Source organism: Corvus kubaryi, unplaced genomic scaffold (assembly GCF_017639235.1).
Source record: "Corvus kubaryi isolate FWS band 111438036 unplaced genomic scaffold, C.kubaryi_AGA036_p1.0 37387, whole genome shotgun sequence".
Taxonomy (NCBI): Eukaryota; Metazoa; Chordata; class Aves; order Passeriformes; family Corvidae; genus Corvus; species Corvus kubaryi.
The window spans coordinates 478,186-505,734 of record NW_024581129.1 but is presented as its reverse complement, the minus strand read 5'-3'; the positions used below and the strand labels follow the sequence as shown (position 1 = coordinate 505,734).

Genomic DNA, 27,549 nt, shown 5'->3' with positions numbered 1-27,549 from the left:
GTGTAGAAACTGGTCTTAGTGATGGGGATTTAATTATTCTGGTATTGACAAAAATGAGAATTAAAGGAGGAATCAACCTGCTGACTTCCACAGGCAGTAAAAAACAAGTTTATCTTTCACTGTGTATTGAGCTCGTAGCTATGATAAATTCAATAATGGTCTGGTGGGTGTTTAGTGCTTTATGATAACATATCATTTGGCTTCACACAATCATGGTCTTGGGCTATGAAGCTAACAAATAAGACTTCAGACAGCATCATGTTGCTAAGCTCAAATATTCCCAGAAATATGGCATGAGAGGAGGGGGGAGAACAAGGAAGAAGTGATATTTTAAGCAAACAGAGTAAATAATGCAATCAGGTTGATCCCAGCAACAGCAAAACTAAAAGTGATAATGGAAGTTACTGGAGTAAAGCAACAACATATCAAATATAGACAGAAAGCAATTACAAAAGGTATAATAGAAAATTGAAAGTACAAGCTGACTGATGTAAAAAGCTCACAAAAGCTTTGTAAACATTCAAGGGGGAAAAGTTGCTAATAATAATCCATGAAGGCTCAGAGAATACTAATCAGCCTTGAGCTGTTCTTCATTTGTACAAGGACATATGGGACCATTCCAGGTTTAAATAAATGACTGAATGACAGAGATTAAACTCACTGATGTTCTTTTAAAAGTTAAAAAAAAAAAAGGTAAGAATTCTGGCTTCAGTCAATAATGCACCAGAAATAGATCTATTGGACTTTCAGAGATTTTCTAAAGCCACTAATCTATCTGCAAGGAAAACATGATTTACCACACATAAGGTGAAGCCACCACTGGGTGTGATGTGGGCCAATGCTGTTGTGCTCAGCTCAGGAAATTTGCTGCCTTTCAGGCCTTTTCTACATCGCTCATTCTACTGCATTTACCTTTGCAAGAAGTCCAATTTAAATTACTTTCAGAGTGGACAAAAATAGAAGTACAGATGCTGTACAAAGCAAGGAATACTGAATAGCAGGAAAATTTTCATCTCAGGGTTCAATTCCACATTCCACCTTAGCTTTCCTGGACAAGTCAGTTAGTTACTTGGATTCTGGCAGGATTTCTAAAGCCATCTCACCTTCAAAAGCATCACTGCTTAGTCCACATTTCCTCAGCACAGGGCTCAGAGGGGTACCCATCATTTATTAGAATTGCTAATTCTACAATTGCACTTCCAGTATCTGAGGAACAAAATTCACATGAAGAAGAACAGCAGCAGGAATCAAATTCCTGTCTCAGATGGGCAATGCTGAAGGCCCACAGCTTTGCCTATTTATTTTCCCAGTATGGACATTTGCTGATACAAAGGAAAACACATAAGGGTAACACCACAGCACAAGTGCCGTGTCAGAGGATGGCCTGTTTGCTGTCAGCCTCGACTGACTTAAATCTCATCTCTTTCTTTCCCTGGTGGGTTCAAGAAGCTGGCAAGGCTCATATTCTGCTGAGTAAAAAGTAACCTGGTAGGAGGTGGGGAGCCTCAGTCACCTCATCAGCACAGAAAGAAGCAACATAGATTTGAGATATTTCCTCCTGAAATCCTACCCTCAATAGGAAGGGAAGCACGGAGCTCTCTATTTTAAGTATTTGTTTTCTTGCTTTTAAATCCCATTTGGGGTTTTTTTAATTGCTGTATCTTTAACACTGTTGCTCATGCTAATCAAAAACACTTGTTCTTGGAGTGTGACAGCCATCTAATAAAGAGAAAAATTTAGAAATTAAGCTGTACCATCTATAAAGAAATTGTAAAACTCAGTATTAATGATCCATTTCAATCTTAAACAATAGTTTTGTGCATCATTGATTAATCAAATATATGTAATATTCATTGTTACTTTTGACAGAAAAAATAAGTAACATGCAATGCTATCTTTATCCAGAGGGCCTTACTCTCTTTTCCCACAGAATTCAGCCATTTGCCCATATTTAGCTCATCAGGCAAATGAATTAATCATTTTTCCACTATTGTGCCTGCAAAAAAGAAGAATAAACACTGAGTCTTGAAAGACTTCTAGTAAGTCAACATATTATGTTAGTCCCATCCTGCATTTATTCTCTACATTAACATAAATTAATGAAAGATGCAACAAGCAGCTTTAACTGACATTTTCAGTAATTTGGACAGGGCCAGTCCAACCAGTACTGAAGTTTTAAGAGCACAAACTCAAACCTTAGATGTGCAGAGTGAGTGATACCTAAGCATTCCACCCAGGAGAGAACAGCAGGCAGGCCTGACCCGAATGCACCATTTCTGCACTGAGTGCTGCTGTCCAAAGGAGAACCTCTCTGTCCTCCAGAGCTCTGCTCACCAGCAGGGCAGAGCCATCTCCCCAGGGCTGTGGGGAAGGGCTGGGAGCACTGCAGAGGTGCCAGGTACAGCCCCTGAACAGCGTCTCTACAAACCCTCTGGGCAGTGCCCATGGACACAGACCTGTCCCCCTGTCCTGCTTCATGCTCCTGGCTCTGGGCATTGCAGAGACCACACTCATTTTTCTGCTTGGGCCTGTGGATCTGATTATTGGTTTCTATAAACAATTGAAGATACTGATTTCTTGGCATTCAGTTCTGCTTTAAAAAATTCTGTCATGCTTCAGTTTTCCCTGTTTTCTCAGAGAGCACAACTTCCCTGCCAAGTGAGAAACTTCAAGCTGCAGTTTTTGTTAGGAATTAACACTTCAACAGTAGAATAAACCTCAAAACATGGGACTCATAGTCACAAGTGTGATGCAGAAGGCAAAGAAAAGACAATCTTGAGAAGAGACACTGGGCAAATCCTAGATTTAGAAGCAAACATTAAATTAGCAAGAATTAACACTTTTCTTTTTTTCTTTTTATTAACAGCAGTTCCAATGTTTAAGTTCAATCATCAGTCAGTCTCACAGTTCAGAGATGAGAGTATCTGCAACTCCTTCGAGGCACATGGATATGTGCATTTCTTCCTCATACATTCCCCAAAGTAGCAATAACTTTCTTAACATTCACTAGCTTAAAATAAAAATGTACTGAAAACGTACAATTTATTGTAAGTCTTAGAACACCTTGTCTTTTCCCCATATATTTCATCACAGCAGTATCAAATTCAAAGTCATTAAGTAGAGAGCATGATAATTTATTAGAGCTTCATCTCAAGCTCTATACATAATGCCTTTTCAACATTCTACATTCTTATTACGGTCCTGACAAAATTTCCCTCTGAGACATTAGAATCATCACTGAATTAAGTTATAAGTATTTAGGCCCAAACTCTTGCAAAGCGCAACAAAAACAGTGTAAAACCTTCAGCATCCAAATTTCTAAGAATAGTAGGGTTTGTAAGCCTAAACATTTAAATGTAAGGGGACTTTTATTTCAAGTACTGTAAAAGAGAAACATTGCCACTTACTGGCAGTACCAATGTCTTTGCAATATTTGTAGGCATTTATGTGCATCTTCAAATGCTCTGTTAACCTTTATAGTATTTGTCAATAAAAAGCCCCATTAACATTTAAACTGTGTATGTCCAACTACCTACTTCAAGCAGGAATCAAAAGATAGCCTGTAAGAAACAGTTATTTATTACAGACTACATTATTGGGACTGCACACATTGGAGATTTAAAAAAGCTCACATTCCTTATAGTTAAAAAAACCAAAAGGTAAAAAATGGTAAAAAAAAAATCAGTCATTAATTGGGAAAAAGACTGAGCATGGCCTGAGCTGGAGATGTGACCATCATGGGTGAATGGGTATCACCAAAAACACAGAACAGCTTTGGAAAGAGTAGTGCAGCCAGCTGGAGCCACCTCAGGAATTCTGGAGCTCTACAGAGATCACACTGGATAGGAAACTAAACTTGAAACACTGCTTTTGCAGTAGGAGCATCAGAACTTACCTGATACTAACAACTAACCTTACATGACGTTGAGAATTTGTCTTCATCAGACAAAAACTTAATCAAAGATAACATTATCACTGGACAAGAACTGAAATCAGACAGACTCTTCAATCAAACTGCTGAACTGGAAGTGACAATGATATAATTCACCAGTCCAGCTATGTCCCCTAAAATTTTGTTTCAAGCAACACTGATTTAGTAAAATCCCTGTGTGCTACTTCTGTGAAGTGAATATTTCAAAAAGTAAGGAAAAATAATCCCAGAATCTAGAGACTGAAACTGAAATCATGTAGTCTACTACCACTGCTTTTATAAATCATTAATAAGGACAGCATGACCTGCTCCAATGAAAAGAAAAAAAATCATTAATTGTCTTCAAGTATGAGAGATGCACTCACAGTGACAGCGGAGGCATTCATTTAATCACTTTACAACAAGGAAATCTATAGACTCCATAGAAAATTTACAACCAAAATGGAGCTAAGGTGACAAATGGTGCTCATGTAGCAAAAATGAAAATGTCAAGTCTGCAAATTCAACAAAAACGTGTTTTAGTGGCTTTGCCTCCTCAGGCTCCAGTTTGACAGAGCACCACTTCATACAATCCTTCCTTTCATCTCATGTCCGTCTCGCCTTCTGTTTCTTTGTTTGTCTCTTTGCATCCTCTGAGCCCCCAGTGTCAGAGCCTGTCTGTCCAAGAGCACGGACACCCTGCAGTCGAGCTGTCAGCTGGAGCAGTAAGGGAATAAGCTGGGGAAAAATAAAAGGGGAGCAAATTGTGCTTACAATGGTCTGAATGGTATCGTTCTTTAGACATGTAGCCCCTAACAAACAGATTCTATTGCATGGATGGCACATCTACAAAGACATCAGAATATGGCAGCAAATCTCAGGGAGGAATCAAACCAAACTTCTGGGAATTTCTGATAATCAAAACCTAAAGCGATTGTTTGAGAGGAAATCAAACTGCACACACAAATTTAATTTCTCTTCTTGGTAGAACAGAAATCCAGTCATATGAGGAAAGACTACAAGAGCACAGCTTGTTAACAAAGACAGAGGGATTTATACAGCAGGTATTTGTATTCCTCTTGAGAGCTTTTGAACGAGGGAGGGTATAAAGCTAGAGACCAGACTTGAAGACTTGCAAGACTTTTTCCAGTCTGATTGCTCCTGAAGCCAATAAAATAATTATTTTCATTCCTATTATCACTGAATATGGTTATCTGAATTTTAATGATGCTGTATTGTTTTTTTCTCAGACCGATCAAATGAGAAGCCAAAATTCCACCATGGCACAGGAACTCACCTTCATGCTAAGCTTTTTTTAAAGGAAGGTAATTGTCCCAAACCATGGATACATTTTGGCTTTTCTTACAATATGTCACATAAGGGGACTGTGACTGCATCCCTCCCTGGGTAACAACCCAACAAAGCCTCACTTAGCACAGTACAGCATATTCATTGATAGGACAGTAATATTTGGGTAAGAGCAAAGCCACCCTGACCCACCTTATCGTGGTTGTAACCAGCCAACAGCAGGAGCAGCGTCAGCGGTAACGCGATGTAAGAGCCTTGGGCAATATCTTGTTCAGGCAGCTTTCTCTGGAAACAGTGCACATCATGCATTTTATTTTTTTTAAACAGTTGACTATGAAATCCCTCAGCTCTAAGGCACTCTAAGGATCATGAGGCACATCCAGCCCTTCTCATTTGAATTCCTTCCAAGTGCTGTTCTAGGATTTACTTTGCCTTCCACTTCAAAGCCATCCTCTGGGTCACTCATGCATGCCCCCTTCCTGAGGTGTGCTGCTTTGTAAAGCCAATTCACTGATGGTCAGTCTCCACTGACAGTCAGCCTGGTGTGCTTTGCTTTACCTGTCCCATGTTGCCCACACCTCTGTGACCCCACTACAGCAGCCATGCCAGCACAGAACCTTTCAGGCACATCTGCACCCTTCATTTCCAATTGCTGTTTCACGTTTCCCTCCTGTTCCACTGGCAACTGAACACACAGCAAATCCAAATTAATTGTCACTTTAATGCCACTCATAAACCTCTTTATATTTACACTGATAGAAAGCTTGGCCAAGAGCACAAAATACATGCAGGTTGTGAAGTATTTAGTACTTACAGTGGGACTGAAGACCAGTGTAATGTGTTTATGATATCCAATGGCAGTGAAAGAAACTTGAGGCAAGGTGTAGTCATACTGTGATTTAGACAATGTAGAATCCAGGAGCACCACGTAATTCTGTGGGTAAAAAATACACTCAGGCTACAGCATCAGGAGCAGTCTGAGACAAAATCACATTTAAAGGCAAAGGTCAGTTGAACATGCTTCAAATCTTCCAAGACACTGGTTAGTCCAGCATGAATACAGCTCTGCAGGCACACCACAAATTACACTTCAGTGTCCTTAGAGGAAAAAATATAAAGTGATCTAAGCTAATTTTCCAGCAATATTCTTACCTCTCCATCTCGCAGTAGTGGTGGGAAATGAAAAAACAGGGATAGGCCTAAGTTGACTGTATGAATTGGGTTGTCAAGATTTTCACTTTTGTAGAGCTTCACCTGTAAATGAAGGAAGAAAGCACAAACCAAGTATTTCCAAGCCTGCACCACAATAGGTATTGCAGACATCCCACATCTTCAGGGATAAAAGCACTTCAAAATTCATCATGTGTTTATAAAAACAGAAAGTTGTCAAGTAAGAACACCTGGAAATGTCCTAATCTGGGATGTGAAAAGTCACAGAAACAGTCTTTTTACAGAACTTGAAATAACTTAGGAACGACTGTTGTCTGACATTTCCACATACCTAGTGTATGAAAAGCAGTCTGTGCTGTGGATCACAAAACTGCTCTCACTTGTGTCTGTATCCAACCTTAGCACACCTTAGCACACTGGAGGCCAGGGTGACGACGGGCACCCATCAACAGCTCACGTGCAGTACATGCAACACAAGACCCCACCTAATATGAAGCAAGCACAGGCTTGGATAACTTCCGCATAATCAAATTTTGACATCAATTCCTATTGCTTAGGCTGAACTGCAAGGGTATAAATCTCCCCAGAAAGATGGGACACATGACCAGGGGCTCTTCAGTAAGGTGATACATTTTGCCTTCACACCTGCTCTGAGTGTTGGATCCTTTGGATGTCTCCCAAAAAACCCAACAGCACAGCACTGAGATCTTGACAGGTGAGATGCAAAACAAGCCAGTGTGAAAGAAATCCAAGCTCTGCATTTATATTTGTAGGTAACATTTCAAGGAGCTTTTAAATCTGCGAAATGATACTGTAACTCCTACTCCATCAACACCTCTTGCAGACACTTCAGCATTTGCACCCTAAGCCAAAAGGATCAGAGGTTTTTAGCAAGTTTTTTCAGATCATAGTGCAATGTTTTGAATTTTGAAAATTTCAGCTTTCCTATTTGTCTCATACTGTCTATTATTATGTACTTTTAAATTCACATGTCCTGTGGTATCACTGAATTCACATGGTATCTTCAGGTTTTGACATACAGGACAAAAATTTCAGGTGTTTCAGGAATTAATGCAGTCTCTAATACAAAGGACTCATTTCACCCTTGCTGCCTTGATCCCTTTACAGACAGAGCATCCCTAATCAGGGAAGCAGATCCCAAAATGCACAGGCCAACCAGAGAACGTGTTTCTTAAACATATTCCCATGAAAAATGGAGACATTAAAGCAAAGCAGTCAGGAACACTGTAATCTTCAATTTATCTGGAATTCAAATTCACCTTCACTAAACTATTAGTTCTAATTTGAATTAAAAGTGTGCTCTGGCTACTGAACCACTTCCAGTGACCCCGCAAAAAAAATCATTGTGAAAGCAATAACAAATACACTTGACCAAGATGAAAGCCTTGAACTTACACATAATGTGGAGAGATATTCAGAAGCTGTAATTACATTTCCACTTAAATCAAACTGATTAATTTGCCGGAACGCTATAATATTAACGTCATCAATGTCACTGTTCCCAACCTGCAATGGAAAACAGCCTCGGGTTTTTACCAGGAGAGGAACAGTTAACAAAGGACAGTAACACAACCATTAACACAACACAAATATTGCTGATCATTTTAAATAAAAAGTGAATTTTGTTCTGTACTAAACACATGGAAACTTGAAAGCTTTCCCATTGCAAGTTCCTGTTCTCCAGAGTGCACCGCTTGCAATTGCAGACTTGTGCATTATCAGCATGAGGCTCATGACATTAAGCTAAACTAAAAATGGAAGTATCAAAAGCACACACTATTCTAGAAAAGGCTGAGGTACATCCACAGGGCTGCCTGATCTCAGAACACTGGTCTCAGTATTTTGCATCTGTGCTGAGAGATGCACAGAGATGTTTCTACAGTTGATTAATGTGGAATATTTAACAAAATTCCACCAGTTTTCAATCCAAAATTATTACATTTTATAAAAATAAAACTGCTAGTCCAAATTACAATTTCACCAACATCAAGACTGCATGATTTGGACCCAATAACACATAACAATATCTCTCAGTCCATAGCTAAATATAACAATAGGAGAATATGACAATTTATGATATCCTGAAGTTACTACTGCGTTGTTCCATATTGTAAAGAAATGTTGAAAGGTATTCCATACATTTATTCTCTTGTTTCTGGATGCATAGTTTTCATAACTGTGAAAGAATCCTTTTCACTTGTTTACTGTTTGGGCTTTATCTCACTTCAGTTTTGAGCTATGGTGCTGACACACAAAATGGGACCTGTTTTTAAGGAGATGACTTGCTGAAAGGCACTTGTCTAAACAGAATGCATTCACTACATTGCTGCTGATAGAACAGACAGAACTCCTAGACAGATCCATTTCATATTTAAGTGATGCTACAAAAAAAGAGAAAAAATCACCTCAATTGCCCGATGCTGTGGTAAAGCTCTTTCAATGTGATCATTGCCTTCAGCTTTGAGTTGGACATGATACACACAGCCAGGCTGAAAGCAACGTTCAAATGATCAATCCCAACACTGAATAATACATACTTTAATTTTAGAGAGCAATAAGAGAATTTTCTAACACTCCATTCAAGATACGCCACCCAAACAGATTTAACTCTATGCAGTTACATAAAGTTTTACTTATCTCAAATACAAAATTCAACTCAATAGCACTATTAGGAGTGTTTACTGTCAGAAAATAAGAAAAGGCTATACAGAACTTTCATTAGTTTGTTACATCACAGAATTAAAAGAAATCATCTGCTGTGATGAAGGAAAACACAGGATTAAAACCTGACCAAACATTGCCTTCTACTTCAGCAAATTGTTGACTCCTGACAGAATGGTGCCATAAATTCAGCTTCCCCATTCCCTGAAGAACAGTTTACTTCACATACATGCTGTGCAATCAACGTCATACCCACAGCCAGTATCCTGCTAAAAATAGGCTGTTGATACCTTCACAAGAGAAACTAAACACTTCCCCGAATTCTTTTGCCTATGAAAATTCCCTGCTGGTCACCCAAGCACTGACCAGGGGCTGTGTCATGTCACAGCAACTGCTCAGTGTTTGTGGAGGCCATCACAGTATGCTGCCAGCAAGTTCACAGACATACACAAGTTTTCCCCCTTTTATCAGACTGAATTGTCTCTACATGACCATGTGTCTTCACACAGAGAGACTCAAGGGAGTCTCAGTAAGCAAACATGATGGGAAAACAGAAACCAGTGGCTACTGAAAAGAACCCATTTCATTGCTCCATCATCAATTGACAGAAAAGTAAATGACAGAAAGCCTCCTACTCCTTACCCGAAGGCCACGGAGCCTGAATTTGCCCTCTTCATCAGTTATTGTGTCCTCTCCATAGATGCTGCAATCCTTCTGTCCCACAGCTTCCACTGAGACTCCCTGCTCAGGCTCTCCATTCAAAGAGGAAACTGTGCCGTAACAGCTAGAGGTGTACAAAGAACCAGTTGCTACAGAGGTGCAGATGCTGTTTTAATGCATATTTTGAAGACATTTTATTCTTACAACTGATGAAAAAATACTTACTGTATTTACCACAGCATGGAGAAGAAAAGGGGTGTTTATAATGTGTGTGTAAAACAGTTTAAATCATCAGAATTCGCTGCAGTTCAGAGTACAACTTTAAGAATCCAAGTTCCCTAAACTCCATGGACAGCAGCTTGCTCTTACCCCTCCGGGTAAGGAAAGCAAGGATCTTCAAGTCAGATACCTGAATTGGTCTACACCATAGCTAGAATAGTCCTCTCCCACGGGAGGCAGCACAAGCCACTTCCAGTGCCACTGAGACAGTGCTTTCATAGCCATGTTTCTTCCTACAGCTCTGCCACCTGGGCTTAGCTATATATCCACATCCATGAAAAAAAGGCCAAAAGAAGTACTTATACACAGCATAATTAAGTTAAATTGAGACTTGAAAAGTCTCTTCCAAACCTGCAAGAACAGAGGTGTGCTGGGAGGAAACGTATTTGGCACAACACATCCTGACACAGCCCATAGCATTTTCCGTGGCATTCCAGCTCCACTGACCTGTAAGCTGTTCTGTAACCAGTTATCTGGATTTTGAGATTTTGTCCTTCCTGCACTTCAATCATTTGTGATGACGGTTCAAAGCGAAATTCTTTCATCATGGGTTTAAAATAATACTGCCCTGGGCTCTGCAAAGAGGCACGAAATAAGATGTTTACTCATAGTGGTGCAAAAACTCACCAACTCCAAACAAATACGTTTTGCAAGAGCTCTCTGAAGAGCTGAAGTCCTCTGTTCCAACCACAGGTTAAACTGGTCGGAAAACACGAGCAATGAAAAACAGGGAGCACATTAGACAATAAACCAATGGAATTCCACCTGGTGACAAAGTGTTAAGAGAGGAAGGAAACTGCAGCCCTAAAACCTCACCACAAGCCCTCAAGGACAGGAAAGTGACCACAAAAGAAGGATGTCTGCAAGGAAACTACTCAAGCATGTCAACACACATACAGATCAATAATGTAATTAGATTTTCTTCCCCTAAAGACTCTCCAATGATCATCAACAAATTGGCTTGTTTCATGTTTACAGACTGCAAATTAGTAACTGAGATCAATCAACATCATCTATGACCTGTTGGGGAGAAATCTCTTGCCATGTTAGATTTCCCATTTTTCACTTGCTAAGATTTTAGTGCTGTTTATTCTCAGGAATCTACATCTCTCATCGTGGGTTAGGTTTCAAAGGACACCTGCCACTCAAGAGAGCCCTATTTGGGAGGGCAAAGTAACACAGCCCTGCACAGAGCCACGTTCAGATGAATCATTCCAACTTACCAGATTGGAAAAAGTCAACATGCCATTATCCTGTGTGAGGAGGTTGGACCGAAACACCCCTCCACTGAGAGACAAGAGAACTCCAGCAAGAGCCTGGTCATCCTCTGATTTGATCTGTTTTTGAAAAATCAGCAATTTTAAGTGTAAGTGAGGGTTTCTTTATGGAGAAGGGTTCAGTTGAGAAGCCCCTTGTAGAGTCCAGGTGGGCCAGCTCTGAGCACTCAGCTGCAAGCAGAACTAACCACATCTGTACTGCCCCTCCTGCCAGACCACAGGGCTGCAGAACCCTCTGCTCCCAATCCCAGTCACAGCCCGTGGCACACCATGTGCCACCACAGCTGCCATTCTCTACCACTTCATAGAACACACTGGAGGGCCAGAACAAAGAATCCCAAAGTCTGGAACCAGGCACTAGTTGAACTAGACTACACCTACACCTTGAGGGATAAAATTCATCAAAAGAGGGTGGTCTAACTCCACAAAAGCAAATAAAGCCAGTCTTTTGGACTGCAGGTCCTAACTTTTACTCTATAAACCTTGCAAAGTTATCTTCTGCATGGCAAGTCATGGTCTACAACTGAGCTCATCCACTGAGGTTTGTCTCCTCACAACAAAGATTATTATCCAAGTAATAATAAATTATCCCAAAATCCCACACCCACTTGTCTTTGGAAGACATGGATTAACTTTTTGCCTGTCCAGCTCTAACTGCACACACTATTCATTTAGAACCCAAAGTGTTCAGAACATTACCTCAAATGTCACCCCAGCAAGAGCAAAAGCTTTGAAGTCTCCAACTGTTCCTTCTACTGCAGTCAAAACAAAACCTTCCTTCTGAGCAGTGATTGTGTATTCCAAGTCACTGTGGAGTGGCCCAACACTTCAAATAAAAGGAATACAGAACTTGTTTCAGAAAAAACACTTGGATATCACACACACACTGTCAAGTAACCACTGCATTTCAACTAAAGAATCCAAAGGTTCAAAACAAATCTGTTCATTACCTGTAAGTGCCTTTGTCATCAGTGAAAACTGTGATAAGTGGGGAAGTTGCTCCTTTCTCATTAATGACAATCTCAACACCTTCCAGTTCAGGATGAATTCGCCCTTCCAGAAATAAGCCTGCTTTTCCATGAATCTCTATCAGCTTCCCAGGACAACTCTCTTGGTCATTGTGAAGGGGATTTAAGACAAAGAAAAAAGTCAAAAATACACTTGACACTGTGATTTACAACAGGAGTTTAACTACTTCCAAAGCGATCAGCTGGTGGCCTTTTACCTTAGAACAAGAGATCAATCCACACAATTGCATGGCCTCTCAACACCTCTTAAAACATCTGAACAGTACCAAAATGAGTAACTACATTCTGAAGCTATAAGCACATCCCCAAAAAAACCTTATGGATTTCTGAAGTGGTTGGAGGTCTCAGTGAGGTACAAATACTGCAGCCACATGGAGATGATGGCAACGATACTTCCTTCAAGCCAGATTACACTGAGCTTTGACCACATTTTCTGAGTTCAAATTCAGGTCAGTGTATGTCATGTTTAATGACATTAAGCAAAAATTTATTTCCTTCCCTCAAATGCATTTAGAACATGCAAACAAAGAGGCACATGAAAAGAGGCACTTAACATTTCCCAGTGATTTCAAACAAAGTATGTTCACTTAAGAACCTGAGGACAAGATGGACACTGAACCTAACAAGCAGCATCATTAACTGATGATAACCCTGACAGTTTGGTAACAAATTCCAAGTAGAAACCTTGTTTTTGCACAACTCTTTTTCTAGGTGATGGTACTATGAACAATTCTGAGAATCTGATGTAATACCCAGAAACCTAGCCTTCCTCTTGTGCCAGGTGGTTTTTCAGCACTTGGAAGACTATTCTGATGATAATTATACTTGCATCATCTATCAAATAGCTTCCAAATTCCAGAATGAAACTGGCCCAAAGAAATAGCTGCAACTGAAACTTTCCTAACATTACCTTTTTGAGTTACTCATGTGTTTATCTACACAGATACATTTCTACCTTAAAAATCTACTCCTTTCAAACCATAAATTATTTATATTTACCTCCACTAACAACTGCTTCCACATAAGGTGGGTAGAAAAGCAGCTCTTTTGATGATGGTGTTACAGTAATCTTCTCTCCAGACCTGTAAAACACAAGATATAATTAGAAGAAAATTGAATTAGCAGCTCTCATGTAGAACAGAGTACAGCATATTGACGCAAGAATGCATCTAAATACTCCAAGAAAAAAGTATCAACAACCTAAGCAAAATTCTTGCTATGTGGTACTAGGTTTCCATGCAGCTCAGAGTCACCAAAGGCATGGGCACCCAGACAGCAGCTCTGTCCTATGTGGAGCTGTATCACTATTCTGCTCGGCAGAAACACCACACAATAGCACAAAGAATACACCTTGTCCATGGGAGCTTGGTATTACCTTGCCCAGTAGGAAAATTCATATAAGAATGGTCCTTGGAGCTCCTCCACCATTTCTTGCACTGGTGGCTTTGTTCCTTCCTCCTCTTGACCCTTCTTTTCTCTCTCCTGCCGGCGGCTCTCAATTTCTGCCAGCTGCTGCTCCCGACGCAGCTCCTGAACAGATTTCAGAGGCCCCAAAACTAAGGCAGGTTCACTGTCAATGGATGACCTGAAAATATGGAGAAAAAACAAAATCATCTCCTTCCGTATGGAGGGATAAGAGCTTGTTGTATCTGCTAATTACTGCCTTTATAACACCACAGACAAGTCCCACCATATTTTTTAAACCCATTTCTTTTCAACTGCCCTGTTCATTCTGGCAAGAGCACAGGAGTGATAAATTTTTAGGCCAAAGGATCAGTTTGCAAGAGTACCTTTAACAAAGCCTTAAACTAAAAAAGAAAGGCTGGAATATCAAACCTGAGAACAAGCTTAATACAGAAAGGATGAGTTATACAAAAGAAAGACTGCTAAGCTTGCTTTTTTTCCTGAACTATAAACTTCTGCCTCAGAACCTACCTCTCAGAAGCAGAGAATACAAGGAGAAAATAATTTCTATCACACATAAATACTTCCAAGAGCCAGCAATTCCCAGGAAAAGCTGTGAGTTCTCACCTCTCTGCCCTATACATTTGAACTACTCAGCCATCTTGTCACTGTCCACTGAACAGATTGCTAGATAAGTTCAACCAAGTTCTTAGAATCAGCACAGAACTATGCATTTTGTTTCACTCTCCCTGATCTTGCATCCTCTCTTTTCTAGCATTTTCTTCTAGACTCCAATCATCCTTTATATCTTATCATCTGTCTCTTCTCCAACAGGCTGAATTCTCAGTGAGGAGAGAACTGAAATGATCACGATTACTTTTCCTACAACCACTTTAGATTACCAGGATAGTTCTGTCTCTGCTTCAATCTTCACATACATTCTAGCTTGTCTTTTTTAAGACAAAAATATAGTTACTATTGCTCTATCACACTAAGTTTCATCAAGGCTTTATATTCCTTCTCTGCAGTCCAGACAATACAGAAATATATAAAGGTTTTTTTGGCTGAAAGCCTATTAAAAATCCATACAGGCACACACAATCTCATGATATTCATAAAAAATTACTACAGTCTTATTTTTAAAACATACCAAGCCATTATCAAAAACTGGTGAGAATCAGCCTTGCTTTTGGTTGAGGTTGTTTGGGGTTTTGTGTTAACTGAAAGTTAATGGATCACAGTCATGGATCTGGCACACAGACTTGTAAAAACAACTGGCTTGCTTTTAAACCCAGAGCTGTCCCCTTTATGTTGATGGCACTTCACAAATTGGACTTCAGCCGAAAAGCTTGAGGCAGGATTGATCAGAGATATCTGTGGCAATTGAGCTGCCTTCAAAGCACTTGCCAACCCTCCAAAAACCCAACAAGCTGGGAATGTTGGTACAATATTCACCTCCCCACTAAGTTGTTTTTAAAATCCTAATGGCTCTCTGCTGTCTCAATGTCTCCTTTCCAGCTGCTGGAGTTGCCCAGCAGTTGCAGTGATAGGGTCATTAATCTTTGAGAACTCAAGGCAATGCTCTGTAGGTAATGTTCTCTGAAAAGATGTTTTCTGCACTCAAAAAAGTTTGAGAACTCATAGTCTAGAACAAGTAGACACCAGCAGAGTATCAGTAAAACACTCATCATTATCAGACATTTTCAGGCAGACTTGGCACCTCATACAATTAAAGCTGTTCACAAATCAGTGCTCCCTAGTGAGCTGTCTGTTCAGCTAAACACAAATTGGTGCATTAGTATGTAATCACTCTGCATGCTTTTCCTTTTATAACCCTCTTCACACCAGTAACAATGCTCTAAAGCAGCAGATTCTCATTCTGGGGAAAGAGAAAAGGAAAAAAATAGATGCCAGTGCCTAAAGAGCTCAGACCTAAGCTAAAACAACACCCTCTCAATTCTGAAACATCAGCTCATTAAAGTATACAAAAACTCAGAAAATAATTTCTTTTCACCATGACACAAAAGAAGGGAGGGGCAATGTTGAAATGATGAGACAATGCTCAAAATGAGGGCTGGATTTATCTCTCTCCAAAGAACTCAAAGCACATCTTAGCATAAAAACCTCTCGCAGCCTAGGCTAGGATGCCATCCCTTAGAAAGCAGCCACTGCAGCAGTAAAACTGGAGTAAAGCTTTATGAGATAAATGTCTTTTTCTTCCACTTTTTATAGCCTCACAATTTCTTTGTCCTTACTTAATGGTAACAGTCACATCCATCAGTTTATCAGTTACGATCGTGCCAAGGACATGGTGTCGAACTGCAGTGAGTGTCAGGATACTGGGAGATGACCTGAAAATCAAAGGAACAGAGACATGAATTCAAGGTCCCCTTCCTAAATAAGCAAAACTTATTTAGCAGAGTCTGCATTCTCACCCCTGAGATTGAAATGCTTTATAAAAGACAATACAGGAATTACTCAGCAAAGCTGTAGTGCTGGGATGGTCGTCTACTGGAAAGGGAGCTTCTCCCAATTTGAGCCCCAAAGCAATTCCTTCCTTGGTGCCTTCTGCTTCCTCTCAAGCTAAAGCTGATTTGGTTGATTTCGTATGTCGGAGTGTCATTAAACACGTCACCGGACCATAACCTATAAATAACTAATTAAACTTGGCTGACTGAGGAAGATCAGCATTGCTTACTTGTGGTAAGGGTGAACATTTATTCAGCTTGCAGGAAATGGGGTGAGCAGAATCACCAGAAGGTCATGGCACCAGTGACATGCAATAGTGGTAAGTGCCTCTCAGTAATCTTACTACCCTATCTTTTGCATTTCAGCTCTCAGAAGTGACCAACGGTTTTCAGTGAAATAATTCTTCTCTGTTACAAAGCAAACCCAACGCTAAACAGACAGAAGGCTGACAAAAATACCCATCTAAAGTGACTACAGCATCTTTAAAGCCTATCATTATTTGATTGCTATTATTTTTAAGATAGAAAGGACAAGAAAACACATGTGATACACCTTGCTAGAGCTTCCCTCTACGCCTCCTGTCCTGCTGAAAGCAAGCAGGAGAAGGAAGCTTTATGGAAAATCAGGCTGGTAGGTGTAAGGTCAGAAACAGCCGCACTCTTACGTGTCGTAGGTGTAATAGTCGTGTTCAAACTGGTGGCAGGAGCGCGGGGTCACTTCATACACACCTACAAGCATTAAGGCAAAGAATGACCTGCTGAAAAAATTTAAGTTGGCTGAATTCTCAAGATCACATGAGAGCAGAAGTATAGAAACAACTGAAAAATTCCACTATGTATCTGCTGTCTTTCACACAGACACACTCTGATGTGTCTGACAAATAGAACCCATATGAATGACATTATTTTAACATGATCTTCATTCATCAAAGATGAAATACTTCCATGACCAAGTAAAAAAATAGTAATATTTTATTTCTGGAATCTAGATTTGATGAAGGACTAAATAGCAGAAGAAATTGAGAGTTCTAAAAACTTGGAACAGATCATTTATATACAGATGTAATTAAAGCAATGCCTTTCGGAAGCCTTAGAAACCACAACAGATTTATGGTTTTTTTAGTTCCCAGCACTATTAGCTAACTGGTTATTTTTCATTTTTAAAACTAATATTCTACAGCTGTTACCTGGCTTTGAAAGACAGAATCTGTTAACTCCTTTGGACAGGTTATAAACACCAACATTCTCTGGTCCATTTCCATCCTGATAAAATTCCTGTGAACACATAGCACAATTCCCTATTAGTAACTACCAAATGACAAAATGAAAACAGTATTTACCTAAAGATACATCAATGCCCCATGTCTTTTATAACAGCTAGCATCACAAGACCATTTTACCAAACTTAAAAGACAAATCTCACAGCACTCTGAACATCAATGCTCCCATGCTCTGTGACCCTCCAGAGACAGGAGAAAGCCTTGACTCCAAGCATAATCCAACCACCCTCCACAAGGTCATTAAAAACATACAAGAACATTTGTTTCCTACGTACCAGTGTGATTGCATGAGAAAGAGAACACCTCAGCATATATCCAGTCTGCCTGAATTCTACTCCTGACACATCTTCCTCCAAGACTTCCAATTCCAAAGACTTATTCTTCCAGCACCAGTCTTCATGTACAATGCTTACTAGAATACATACCACACAAAGCATTTTAGTAAGGTAAAACTGAGTAAATAAGGGCAGGTTTTGTGATATAAAAAGCTTGGATTACTCTAACTTCCCTGACAATAATCTTCAAAGATAAATACCCAACAATGCCTGTAATAACAGACCTGGCTCACAGCACTGCAGCATCACCAGGAACCAAACACATCTATCAGGAAAGCTGTACTATGAAAAGGAAAAATGAAGCCTGGCCACCCTGGAAGGCTCCTCAGTGGGCACTACCACTGTGACAGGCAAAGTAGCCTAGAGGACACCACAACCTAACCCCAATTTAACCTGGTGCAAAGATATTCCCTGTACTCCTGTACAGAGTGCAATCTAATACACTCCTTCTACACCTTTCCCTGGAAAACAATTTATTTTCACAGGCCACGGCAGGCTGGGCAAAATACGTATTGCTCTTAGGAGCAGCGCTCTGGAAGCAGAACTACAGTGTGTTCCTGTTCTTAGGCTTGGGACAAGCCAGTTCATGATAAAGCCCACTTCCCCCACACCAGCCATGCAGACCCTGAAACTCAGGGCAGCAGTAACCTTTGGGCTGACACAGGGTTAAACATCCAACATTAAGAAAAACCTGATGCACTGTTGTAAGGTATTTTTCCAGATTCTCTCAAGTTTCACAGCTGTGTTGGGCATACTGTAAAAGGCATCCATGCTAACAGAAGTGCTCAGATGAGGTCACAGATTGAGCTCCCAAGGCACCCCACAAGCAGTTCCCCTGGTCCTACCTTTGTACTTGCCCGGGAGCACCCCCTGGAAGGTGAAGGGCACCGAGTCCCTGCTCCCTGCCAGCTGCAGGCTGCGCTTCTCGCCCTGCCGGTTCACGGACTGCAGCGTCACCAGCAGCTCACCACACGCGTCTGGGAGGCAACACAGCTCGTCAGGCTGCACCCCAAAACCCCTCCAGCCACACCTCACGGGTACTAGCATTCAAATGATTACTCCCTCCCAGTATGCTTCCAATTAAAACTTCTTTCTCAGGCACACGTTTACCAGCGGTTTTTTGCATTCTGCAGGACTTCAAGACTGTTAATCATAGTCTTCCATCTAATGGCAAGAAAAAACCTGAGATCAACATTAAATCCCTGGGTCCATCTCACTCTGCAGACACTAAAGAGCCCAGTAAACACCTGAGAGACAGAACAAAAAGTGCAGGGAGGATTCAGAGAGAAAAAAGGAAGGGTAAAAAATGACAAAAATCAGCCTCCAATCATCATCTGCTGAAATCAGTGGGTAATCAAGGAAAATAGCAGGAGAGAGGAACCTTAAGACTAAAATAAAGACAAAAAGCTTATGAAAAGAACAGAGGTTGAAAGCTTCTGCCAACAGCTTGAGCATCTATCCTACAGTTTTTACACTCACTGCTTTTTTCCCTTTTTTTTGTAAACTTCTTTTTCACCTCCAGTACTTCTCTGATTGATGTACAGTATCCCAAATGGCAGTCAGGACTATTTCCTTCCAGAACCTACCCATCCTCTGAGGAAAGAATACTCGCTTATCGCTAGCAAGTATTAAAAGTAGGTGCATAACTTTATTCCAAACTTTGTTAAGGTACCTTACTAGGCCACAACGTCCCCCAAAAAGAGCTGCTTTTTCCATGTGCTGGAAGTTATGTTTACACATCTGCTGCTGGGACTAACCACAGCAAGTGTCTTGGTCTCAACAACACTCACTCACACATGCAGTGCTAAAGCTCTCCATTCCCACTGCCATTTCACTTTCACAATGGACTTACCTAAACAAGAGATCTTCCCTGAGACAGATGCCAAAAACTGAGAGAAGGTCACATCCATCACTGGTCTGTCAGTAACAGTGACAGGAAACATTTTGGGTTTCAAAGCCAATCCTGCTCTAGTTTCAGCCTCTGGAATAATTACCTGTAAAGTATATGACATCAAGACATCACCAGCTTCCAGATACCCGTCCAAATACACTCACTCTGCTGTCTTCAATGCATTTATCAGAAATAAGAAAATGGAAATTTACTGGAAATCCCAGGCAAAGCAAAACCAGCCTCTCCAACATGCTTTCCAAAATACAAAATCTTCTAGAACACCATGACAGTCCAACAGTGAAGCTCATTCTTACCTGAACATTGTATGTACCCGATTTTGCCTTGAAACAAAATGCTCCATGAGGGTCCGTTTCTGTTGTAACCAGTGATGCTTTGTCTTTGTCTTCAGGTATCATGGTTACCTTGTATTTACTAATCTGTTTGACTGTGTCAGGGAAACGAGTTACTGAGATGTGGCCACACACACTGAACCTGTTAAATAAAAGCCAGTCATCAGAACAAATAGTTTGATTTGACAAAGATCATAAAAAACCACTTGTTTTAGAACTTCCTTAAAAAGTAAACCTCACTATGCTGAGGTAATAACACCTAAATTGAAAATGATTTCTCCTGAAAGAGAGATTTGCAAGCAATTTGCTTTACTCTTCCCTGCCACTAACCCAGTCACTTCAAGCTTTTTTTTTTTTTTTTTTTTTTTTTTTTTTTTTTTTTTGTGCTAGGCAATGGATTTAGGACTTTCTCCCCACAGGTTTTAAATAATTTCAACTGTTTTGTGTCAAAAACCTCGAATATGATAGGTAATCCACTGGAACACAACCTTGGTACACCTACACTTGTGAAAGCACAAGACAAGATGACAAATTAGAAGCTGGTAAGTTCTGCTTAATGCCTTCAACAGCACAACATAGCTAGTTATTGAATAAATTTCACCCCATCACTTAGCAGCACAGAGGGTTTTTTCTAATTGCCTGGCTATGTCTGTAGGAGCTGACTGCTATTTGACTCAATAAATTCCAAGTTTTCACTGCTCCAGAACACTGCCACTATTTTCTCCTCTGAAGTCCTGGACACAGAAACGTGACTCTTTCATCTTCCTCAGCTCACACTGTATCTCCCACCACCACCCAGCCTTAGACTCACAGTCACGGCATCAAACAAGAAAAAGACAATTCATGTAAGGCAACAATGACCTTGAAAGTGAGGAGTAAAATGCAGAGGTTTGGTACAACGCTGCACTACTCAGCTGTGTGATTCCAGATACCCTCCTGCTGTGCAAGAGTGAAGTGGCAGGAAGCTTCTCTGATGCTTTCTCGGTTCACATACCATTCTAAAATTCTTAATTTGCCCATGTCTTAGTGTCTTCCTTTGCAAGGGAGAGCTTATGAAGAGGCTGCTCTAAACCTTAATTATTATTGAGCAAAATACTGTGCAAAAAACATGCACTCATGCTGCCCTATTTACCTTGAATTTCTTCAGCAACATTTAGCTCCTGACAACACTACACAAGTCTGGGCATGGCATGGGAAAGGATCACCCATTTTCACAGCCTCATCCACACATCAAATTGCATTTTCATCCTGATGCCAGTCCTTACCCTGTTGCAATGATGTTTGCCAGCTGGGGTGTATTTGGTGCAATCTTCACAGTAATAGTATCAAAAAACAGGTGTTCTTTCCTCGCATGAATTGTGTATGTACCTGTTGTTATGTTCTCAAGGCGGAAAGAGCCGTCAGCTTTTGTCTTCACTGTAACAACAAGAGTTAAAAACCAGGGCACATGTTGACTGTCTGTCCTTATGTATCAACAGATCCAGAGGGCATGCACTGCTTTAGGCTATTTTTAATTCATATTATGCAACAAAGAAATAGTATTATGTTTTTTTACTAGATGAACCTTCACTTCTGTATTTCAAAGTACAATCTGGCATATGGTTGAAAGAAATTAAGAAATTTTCAACTGCCAAACAAATGAACACTTCATGCTCTCATCTAAACCAGTAAATGCAAAATTAATCAACTGCACGAAATCCACTTTAATATTTCAAATACATTGCAACAAAAGCAGTGTATTATGCTTAAGGGTTAATTCCACATCATACACTAGCCCTGAACTTGCATTTAATAAATGCTTCCCTGTAGCAACAAAGATCAATTGCATACCTTTAATCTGATTGTTCAGAGTCACAGTGGCATCAGCAACTCCTTCTCCTTCAGGACGATTCAACACCCTGCCTGTGACAGAGAAACCCATCACATGGAAAACAGGCTGAAATGGGAAAAAATTAACATCAGTCTTTACTCAGGAAATGCAAACACACACCTACAGCAATCAACGCCAACTGTTCTCTCTCCACACACATACAAAGGAAACTTATTTCCAGCTCTAGGAAAAAAATGTACCAGGATAATCACAGTGAAAGTACAAACTGATCTCCAGGCATACTGTTCCTGTAAGCACAGAACACACATTCTCCATTTATCTCCACTGGGCCCCAGTCACAGATCACAATGCCATACACAAGGAACTCTGCAAACCAGAAAAACCTACAGGCCCTTCTCCAGAGATGTGACAAATTCAACGAGGAAATTCAAGCAACCTGGAAGATTATTGCCAGTTTGCAACATGGACATGAGGGTGAACATAGCAGACAGCTTTGCCCTATTTTGTTTCTTCCTAGTAAAAGGGACCAAAGTACATAAACACAGCACGGTACTAGAAGCTGTCTTCTACCTGCTGTGCATAAACAAGTGTCTTCAACTTCTTACAAAGTTTTTCCACAATACAGCTGCTTTCTGCTAAAATCAGTTAGACTTTTACAGGAATGAGTGGCACAAAAGGATTATTCCCTCTGAAGGCCTTACCTCGATCTGTAAACTGTCATGCTCTATAAGGAAATCCAGTCTAGATGGAGCAACATCAAAGGTGATTCTCTCTCCCCTGTAGAATGGTATCTGAAAAGAAGACACATGGCTTTGACTCCTAAACTGTGATGACAGAATGGTTTTCCTTTACCATTTTCCATGTTCTTACCACCACCAGACACCTCTACCAAGGGTCAAATGAGCTGCAAACTTCCTGGAAAAAATAGCTCAGGGGGATGGAGACACAAATACGGGCAGTATTTCAAGATTGATGGAAACCATGAAATTATCAGAAAAGACAGAAAAGTAACCCCCTACTCAGAATACAGCAAAGGTATTTGGATGTGCAAGAGCTTACAGATAGGAGACTATATGACTGCTAGAAGTATTAAAGGAATGAGAGAAGCCTGAATCCCATGTGTAGAGCACACAGACTGAGAATGCAGGACCATCACTCCAGGCAGTGGACAGAGAACATGCTCCCACACCATCCAGATGTAAGAAAGAGAATGGGAAAAAAAGGAAACAGCTTAAAGGACAGAAGGGGGCAACACCACACTCTGGTTTAGAAAATGAAAGTTAACAACACACTGAATAGACAAGCAATGAATTTCTAGTCACTTACCACAGTGTATTTCCCACTTGGCAGAGAAAGAAAGCTAAAAGATCCATCTTCTTTTGATACAACATTGCACAAATAGGATAAAGACTCATCTCTTGATTGGAACCCATCCACAGGAGAAATATTGCAGCCTACAACATCCTGTGGTAATAAATGCAATACAACCTTTTGTCTCAAAGAAAAATAGAGAAAATCATTTGGGAGGGGGATACAGGAGGGTTCAAAATTCTCAACTGTGAATGAATGATGGGAAATATAAAACCATTTTAGAGACAAAGTTTGACAATATGGCTTAAAATTCAGGTATGGGTGAAACAGGAAAAAACAGCAAATAATCAACTTTATGGTAAACAAGGACAGAACATCCAACGTCCCCAAAACTCCAGCAGGTGTCTTAACTGACTTCAGTTCTGTGGACAGGGTTAACATTACAGAACAGAGCTCAACTCTGCATGACCAGATGTCTCTCTCATTTCTTAACACACTTGTAAGGTGGCAATAGAAGCTGTTGAACTTTGTCTTCCCATCAAGCGGGCAAAGAGTAATTAAGATCTCATGCTGAAGACAAATTACAGCCACTCATCATGAAATAATTCCATGGAGGTCATGTTAGATTACAAGGGCCTTGTTGGGAAAGAAAAAAAAAAGAAATCACACAAAAGAACCAAACACAAAAATACAGTTTGAGGGGTTGTACAAACCAGTGAAGGACAGAGATGAGTATCAGGGCAATGTGAACCTAGAAGCTATTTAGTTCTTATTTATAGCCATTCTCATAGTGAAAAGGTACTGATCACCTCTTTAGAGACTGAAGAAGAGAAAAGGAGAAACATGACCCCTTTCATGGGTTCTCCATCACTCCTCACAGACCCAGAGACGTTGTAGCCTGCAACAATCAGGGGGCTGGCAGCATAAGCATTGGAACTTGTCACCCGCACCACTGTCTTCGACTGAAATACAGAAACAAATATTTTCATCAAAAGCAGGCATTAAATCTCATTTACAGCAGTAACAGTCAGAGGCTGTACATTCAACAACAGGAACAGAGGCCAGAGCAGCAGCCCCCAAAGAGGGTCCCCAGGCTACTCAAGACACAAAGACACTAAAGCAAAGATACCTTCTAGAACAGTATTTTTCCTGCTTTAGTGATTTAGGAAATGGTCAGGATATCAGAGCTCCTCAGAAAACAAGCAGTCTGGGAGGGAAGGATTAGAGCATCTGCTACAATATTCTTGCAAAATGTACAGGATCAGAAGATGGAAAGCAAGAGCTCATTTGCCAGTCCTTCCCTGGCTGGCTTCACTATCCCCAAACTGGGTCTGTATGAGGCAATTTCTTGACTACCTGAATTAGATGTAGAAAAGCTCCAGTAATCCTGTCCACCCACAAAGCCCCTTCCTCACACTAACTGATCCAGATGAGGTCTAACAGATCCATCCTCCCTAAACAGGCAAACCCGAACTTCTGTAGGTTCTAACCTCTTTCAACATCCAGGTAGGATGAGATGCAAAGATTTCATATTCGCCAGGAAGCACTTTAAAGAAAGCAAACCTGCAAGGCAAGAAAGGGATTATGTCTTTTCAGAAACAGCCACTAACATTTGTTCACAGAAAAACAATTCAGACTCTATTCACATGTTAGAAAAAATATTTCAAAACTCTTACAGTCCCAGTCAGTATGGCAGAATTGAAAAGATTTTGCGGAAATGAACAGGTAAATTAAGTATATACCACCCACACTCACTTTCCTCCAGGTTGTGTAATAGTTGTTTGTATGTTTATGTCACTGCCAGCATTTCTCAATACAACCTGAACTCCAGCAGGACCTAATGTTTGACCTTTGCTGAGAACCTGTCAAAATAAAAAAGAAACCAAAGTATAAACAAATAAAAATAACTTGTAGAGTAGAATTTGAATGTTTTTATGAAGGCCGAATTAGCATAAGGTGGAATAAATAAAGATAAAGGAGTCTAACCTTTCCGTTCACAGAAAATCCTGTGAACACAAAGTTAATATCACCTCCCTTTGTGCAAATGTCATTAATGCCATCCACGTGGATGTCTACACTGGTTGGTTCTGGAAGAGAAGAACGATGAAACAGCGTGGTAGTTAGTGAGAGAGCAATCACAAAGAAACTGCTTCAGCTTTACAAAACTATCACAGAAATGTATTAATTCAAGCATGCCAAGTGTTGCTCTGGAAGTCTTTCTTCAGCAAATTTAAAGCACCCCCAAATCCCAATGCTGAAAATCCTCTTTCCCTCCTCCTGCCGCAGCCATTTTTGTCAAAACCCCACATTCCTTCAAATCAGTTCAAGAGTTACTTTGTCAGTGTCTACCACATAGCTTTACCTTCCCCTGGTGCAGTAAGTACATTTCAGTTACTAAACCATGCAATATGGTTTATAGGTTTTGAAAAGTGCTCCATCTTCCCTGCCAGCTGCAAGTTAGAGATAAGTCTGACACTGCAGATACAGTGTCCTATTGTAAGAAGGCACACAAGCACTTACCAAAACTCCACCCTAGGGGAGGCTCAATTTTAAGAATGAAATCCCCCTAAAAAATAAAAAGCAGTAACTGTCTTCATTGATCTAAATTCAATTTAGCTAAAGGATGAAAAAGAAAGTCAGAACACAAGCATCATGCTGCAGAGAGGAACACAAGTGTACCATTCTCCACCATTCTCCTTTCCTCCTGCTTATGATACTCTGTTCAAAGCAGCAATATCTACCCAGACAGGCTGGGATGCTGGGCTCACATCCAGCCAAGAGCAGAAATTAAGTATCACCATGTTTATACTGCTTCCAGCACAAACCTGGCTCACAGTCAAGCAGCTCAGTGCTAGAAAGTGTTCAAATCTATCTCTATTCAAATCAAATCTACCTGCCCCAACAGATGGGCTCTAAATCAGCCTTTGATATTTCCACTGGGTTGTATTCAACCGCTCTGCCCAAACACAGGATAACAAAATTCCAATCCTTTTAAAAGCTCTGATCCAGAAGGGTATTAATCAATACAGAGATCCTCTTTATATCAGAGAGCACCACATGTGTTCTGCACATTCTGGAGTTCATCGTGGAAAGGCTCAAAGGCCTAAGAATGAAATCACCATGATCAGAAAGCATGTTACATTTTTAGACTGGGAAGGGAAGGAATTATTTGGTGGCTGGACTAGATGACCTCTGAAGGTGCCTTCCAACCCAAACCATTTTGTGTTTCTACTTCTGATCCCTAAGTTAACTAGCTCCTCAAAAGAGCAAACCATTTTGACCATCCAAGGGCAACTTGAATTTGATTTGAAACACCTTTCCAGTCTAGTAGACATCAAATTACTGATACATTCTGAGCTTCCTTCATCATTATTTCCTTAAGACATTTTTAACATCTGCAATTAACCACTCAGGTTATTTTCAATTCAGTCATACCAAAACACCGTCTCATATACATTTATTTCCATTTCTATAGGTAAAAAACTGGAAGCTTTATCTGTACTCTGTAGGAGCCTGTACTTTTCATGCAATACCTGTACAGCTACAGCACACAGCTGCTGGCACTAATTCAGGCTCCCAGTGCTGCAGTCATTCCACTAAACAGCACAAATGCAACTCTGCAGCTACAGTTACCTGGCCTTTCTCTTGAAGAATTAGCACTGGGAAATGAAGTAGTTGCACTATAAAAAGAAACAGTTTGAAACTTTGATCCAAACCGAACTAAATTATATCCTGTTTCAAATGTTTCATGGTGGGTGTTGTTCTGAGGTTTAATGTGCCGGCAGATCGAGGTGGAGGCAGCTGCTGCCTCCAGCACAGAGAGGACAGCACAGGTATTTATGTCTTACCTTGTCATAGAGGGGAATCATGAAATACCCATTGTTCGGAGCACAGTCTGTCTGGTATTTCAGAGTACCATGTTTTGTATATAACTTAATCTAAAAGAAGCAAACAAAACAGACACAAAGATATCTTAAAACAAGGCGAGGAGCGCTGGAACCAGGCACTCTCTAACCCAGTCACACAGCAGCAGCAGCAGCCGTGCCCAGGGAGCAGCGGCACACGGTTTATGGCAAGCAGGCTGTAGAGTGCCAGGGTGAAGAAGAGCCGCAGCTCCACCGCCACCTGTGAGCGCGGCCCGGGGGCAGCGCTCGGTACGCCCGGCGGGCATGCGGGGCCGGCGGCGGGCGGGGCGGCGGCGCCCACCTCGATCAGGGAGTAGTTGATCTCCACGTCGGACTTGACGAAGCCGCCGCAGCCCACGACGATGTCCTCGGAGCCCCGCGCCAGGGCGCAGCACAGCGCGCAGAGCAGCGCGGCCGCCGCCCGGGGCCGCATCCCCGCACCGCCGCCACCGCCCGCAGC

General features: G+C 40.8%; 1 protein-coding gene across 1 annotated transcript; it reads right to left on the bottom strand.

Moving 5' to 3' along the window:
* Positions 1 to 2,833: 2,833 nt before the first annotated feature.
* On the bottom strand, positions 2,834 to 27,542 carry LOC121668855 (nodal modulator 1). The gene is made up of 31 exons (XM_042037070.1): positions 27,391 to 27,542; positions 27,033 to 27,122; positions 25,705 to 25,750; positions 25,171 to 25,271; positions 24,940 to 25,046; positions 24,675 to 24,747; positions 23,994 to 24,146; positions 23,200 to 23,337; positions 22,575 to 22,664; positions 21,873 to 21,978; positions 21,308 to 21,458; positions 20,007 to 20,184; positions 19,654 to 19,795; positions 18,647 to 18,778; positions 17,742 to 17,878; positions 17,374 to 17,461; positions 16,852 to 16,915; positions 15,974 to 16,069; positions 13,690 to 13,899; positions 13,314 to 13,396; positions 12,237 to 12,396; positions 11,986 to 12,112; positions 11,233 to 11,346; positions 10,457 to 10,584; positions 9,713 to 9,854; positions 8,815 to 8,898; positions 7,805 to 7,915; positions 6,371 to 6,472; positions 6,033 to 6,152; positions 5,411 to 5,503; positions 2,834 to 4,648 (listed from the first exon to the last, which is right to left on the bottom strand). Exons 1-31 carry the CDS (start codon positions 27,520 to 27,522, stop codon positions 4,517 to 4,519), a joined length of 3,630 nt encoding a protein of 1,209 aa, XP_041893004.1. The 5' UTR covers positions 27,523 to 27,542; the 3' UTR covers positions 2,834 to 4,516.
* Between the last annotated feature and the right edge of the window lie 7 nt (positions 27,543 to 27,549).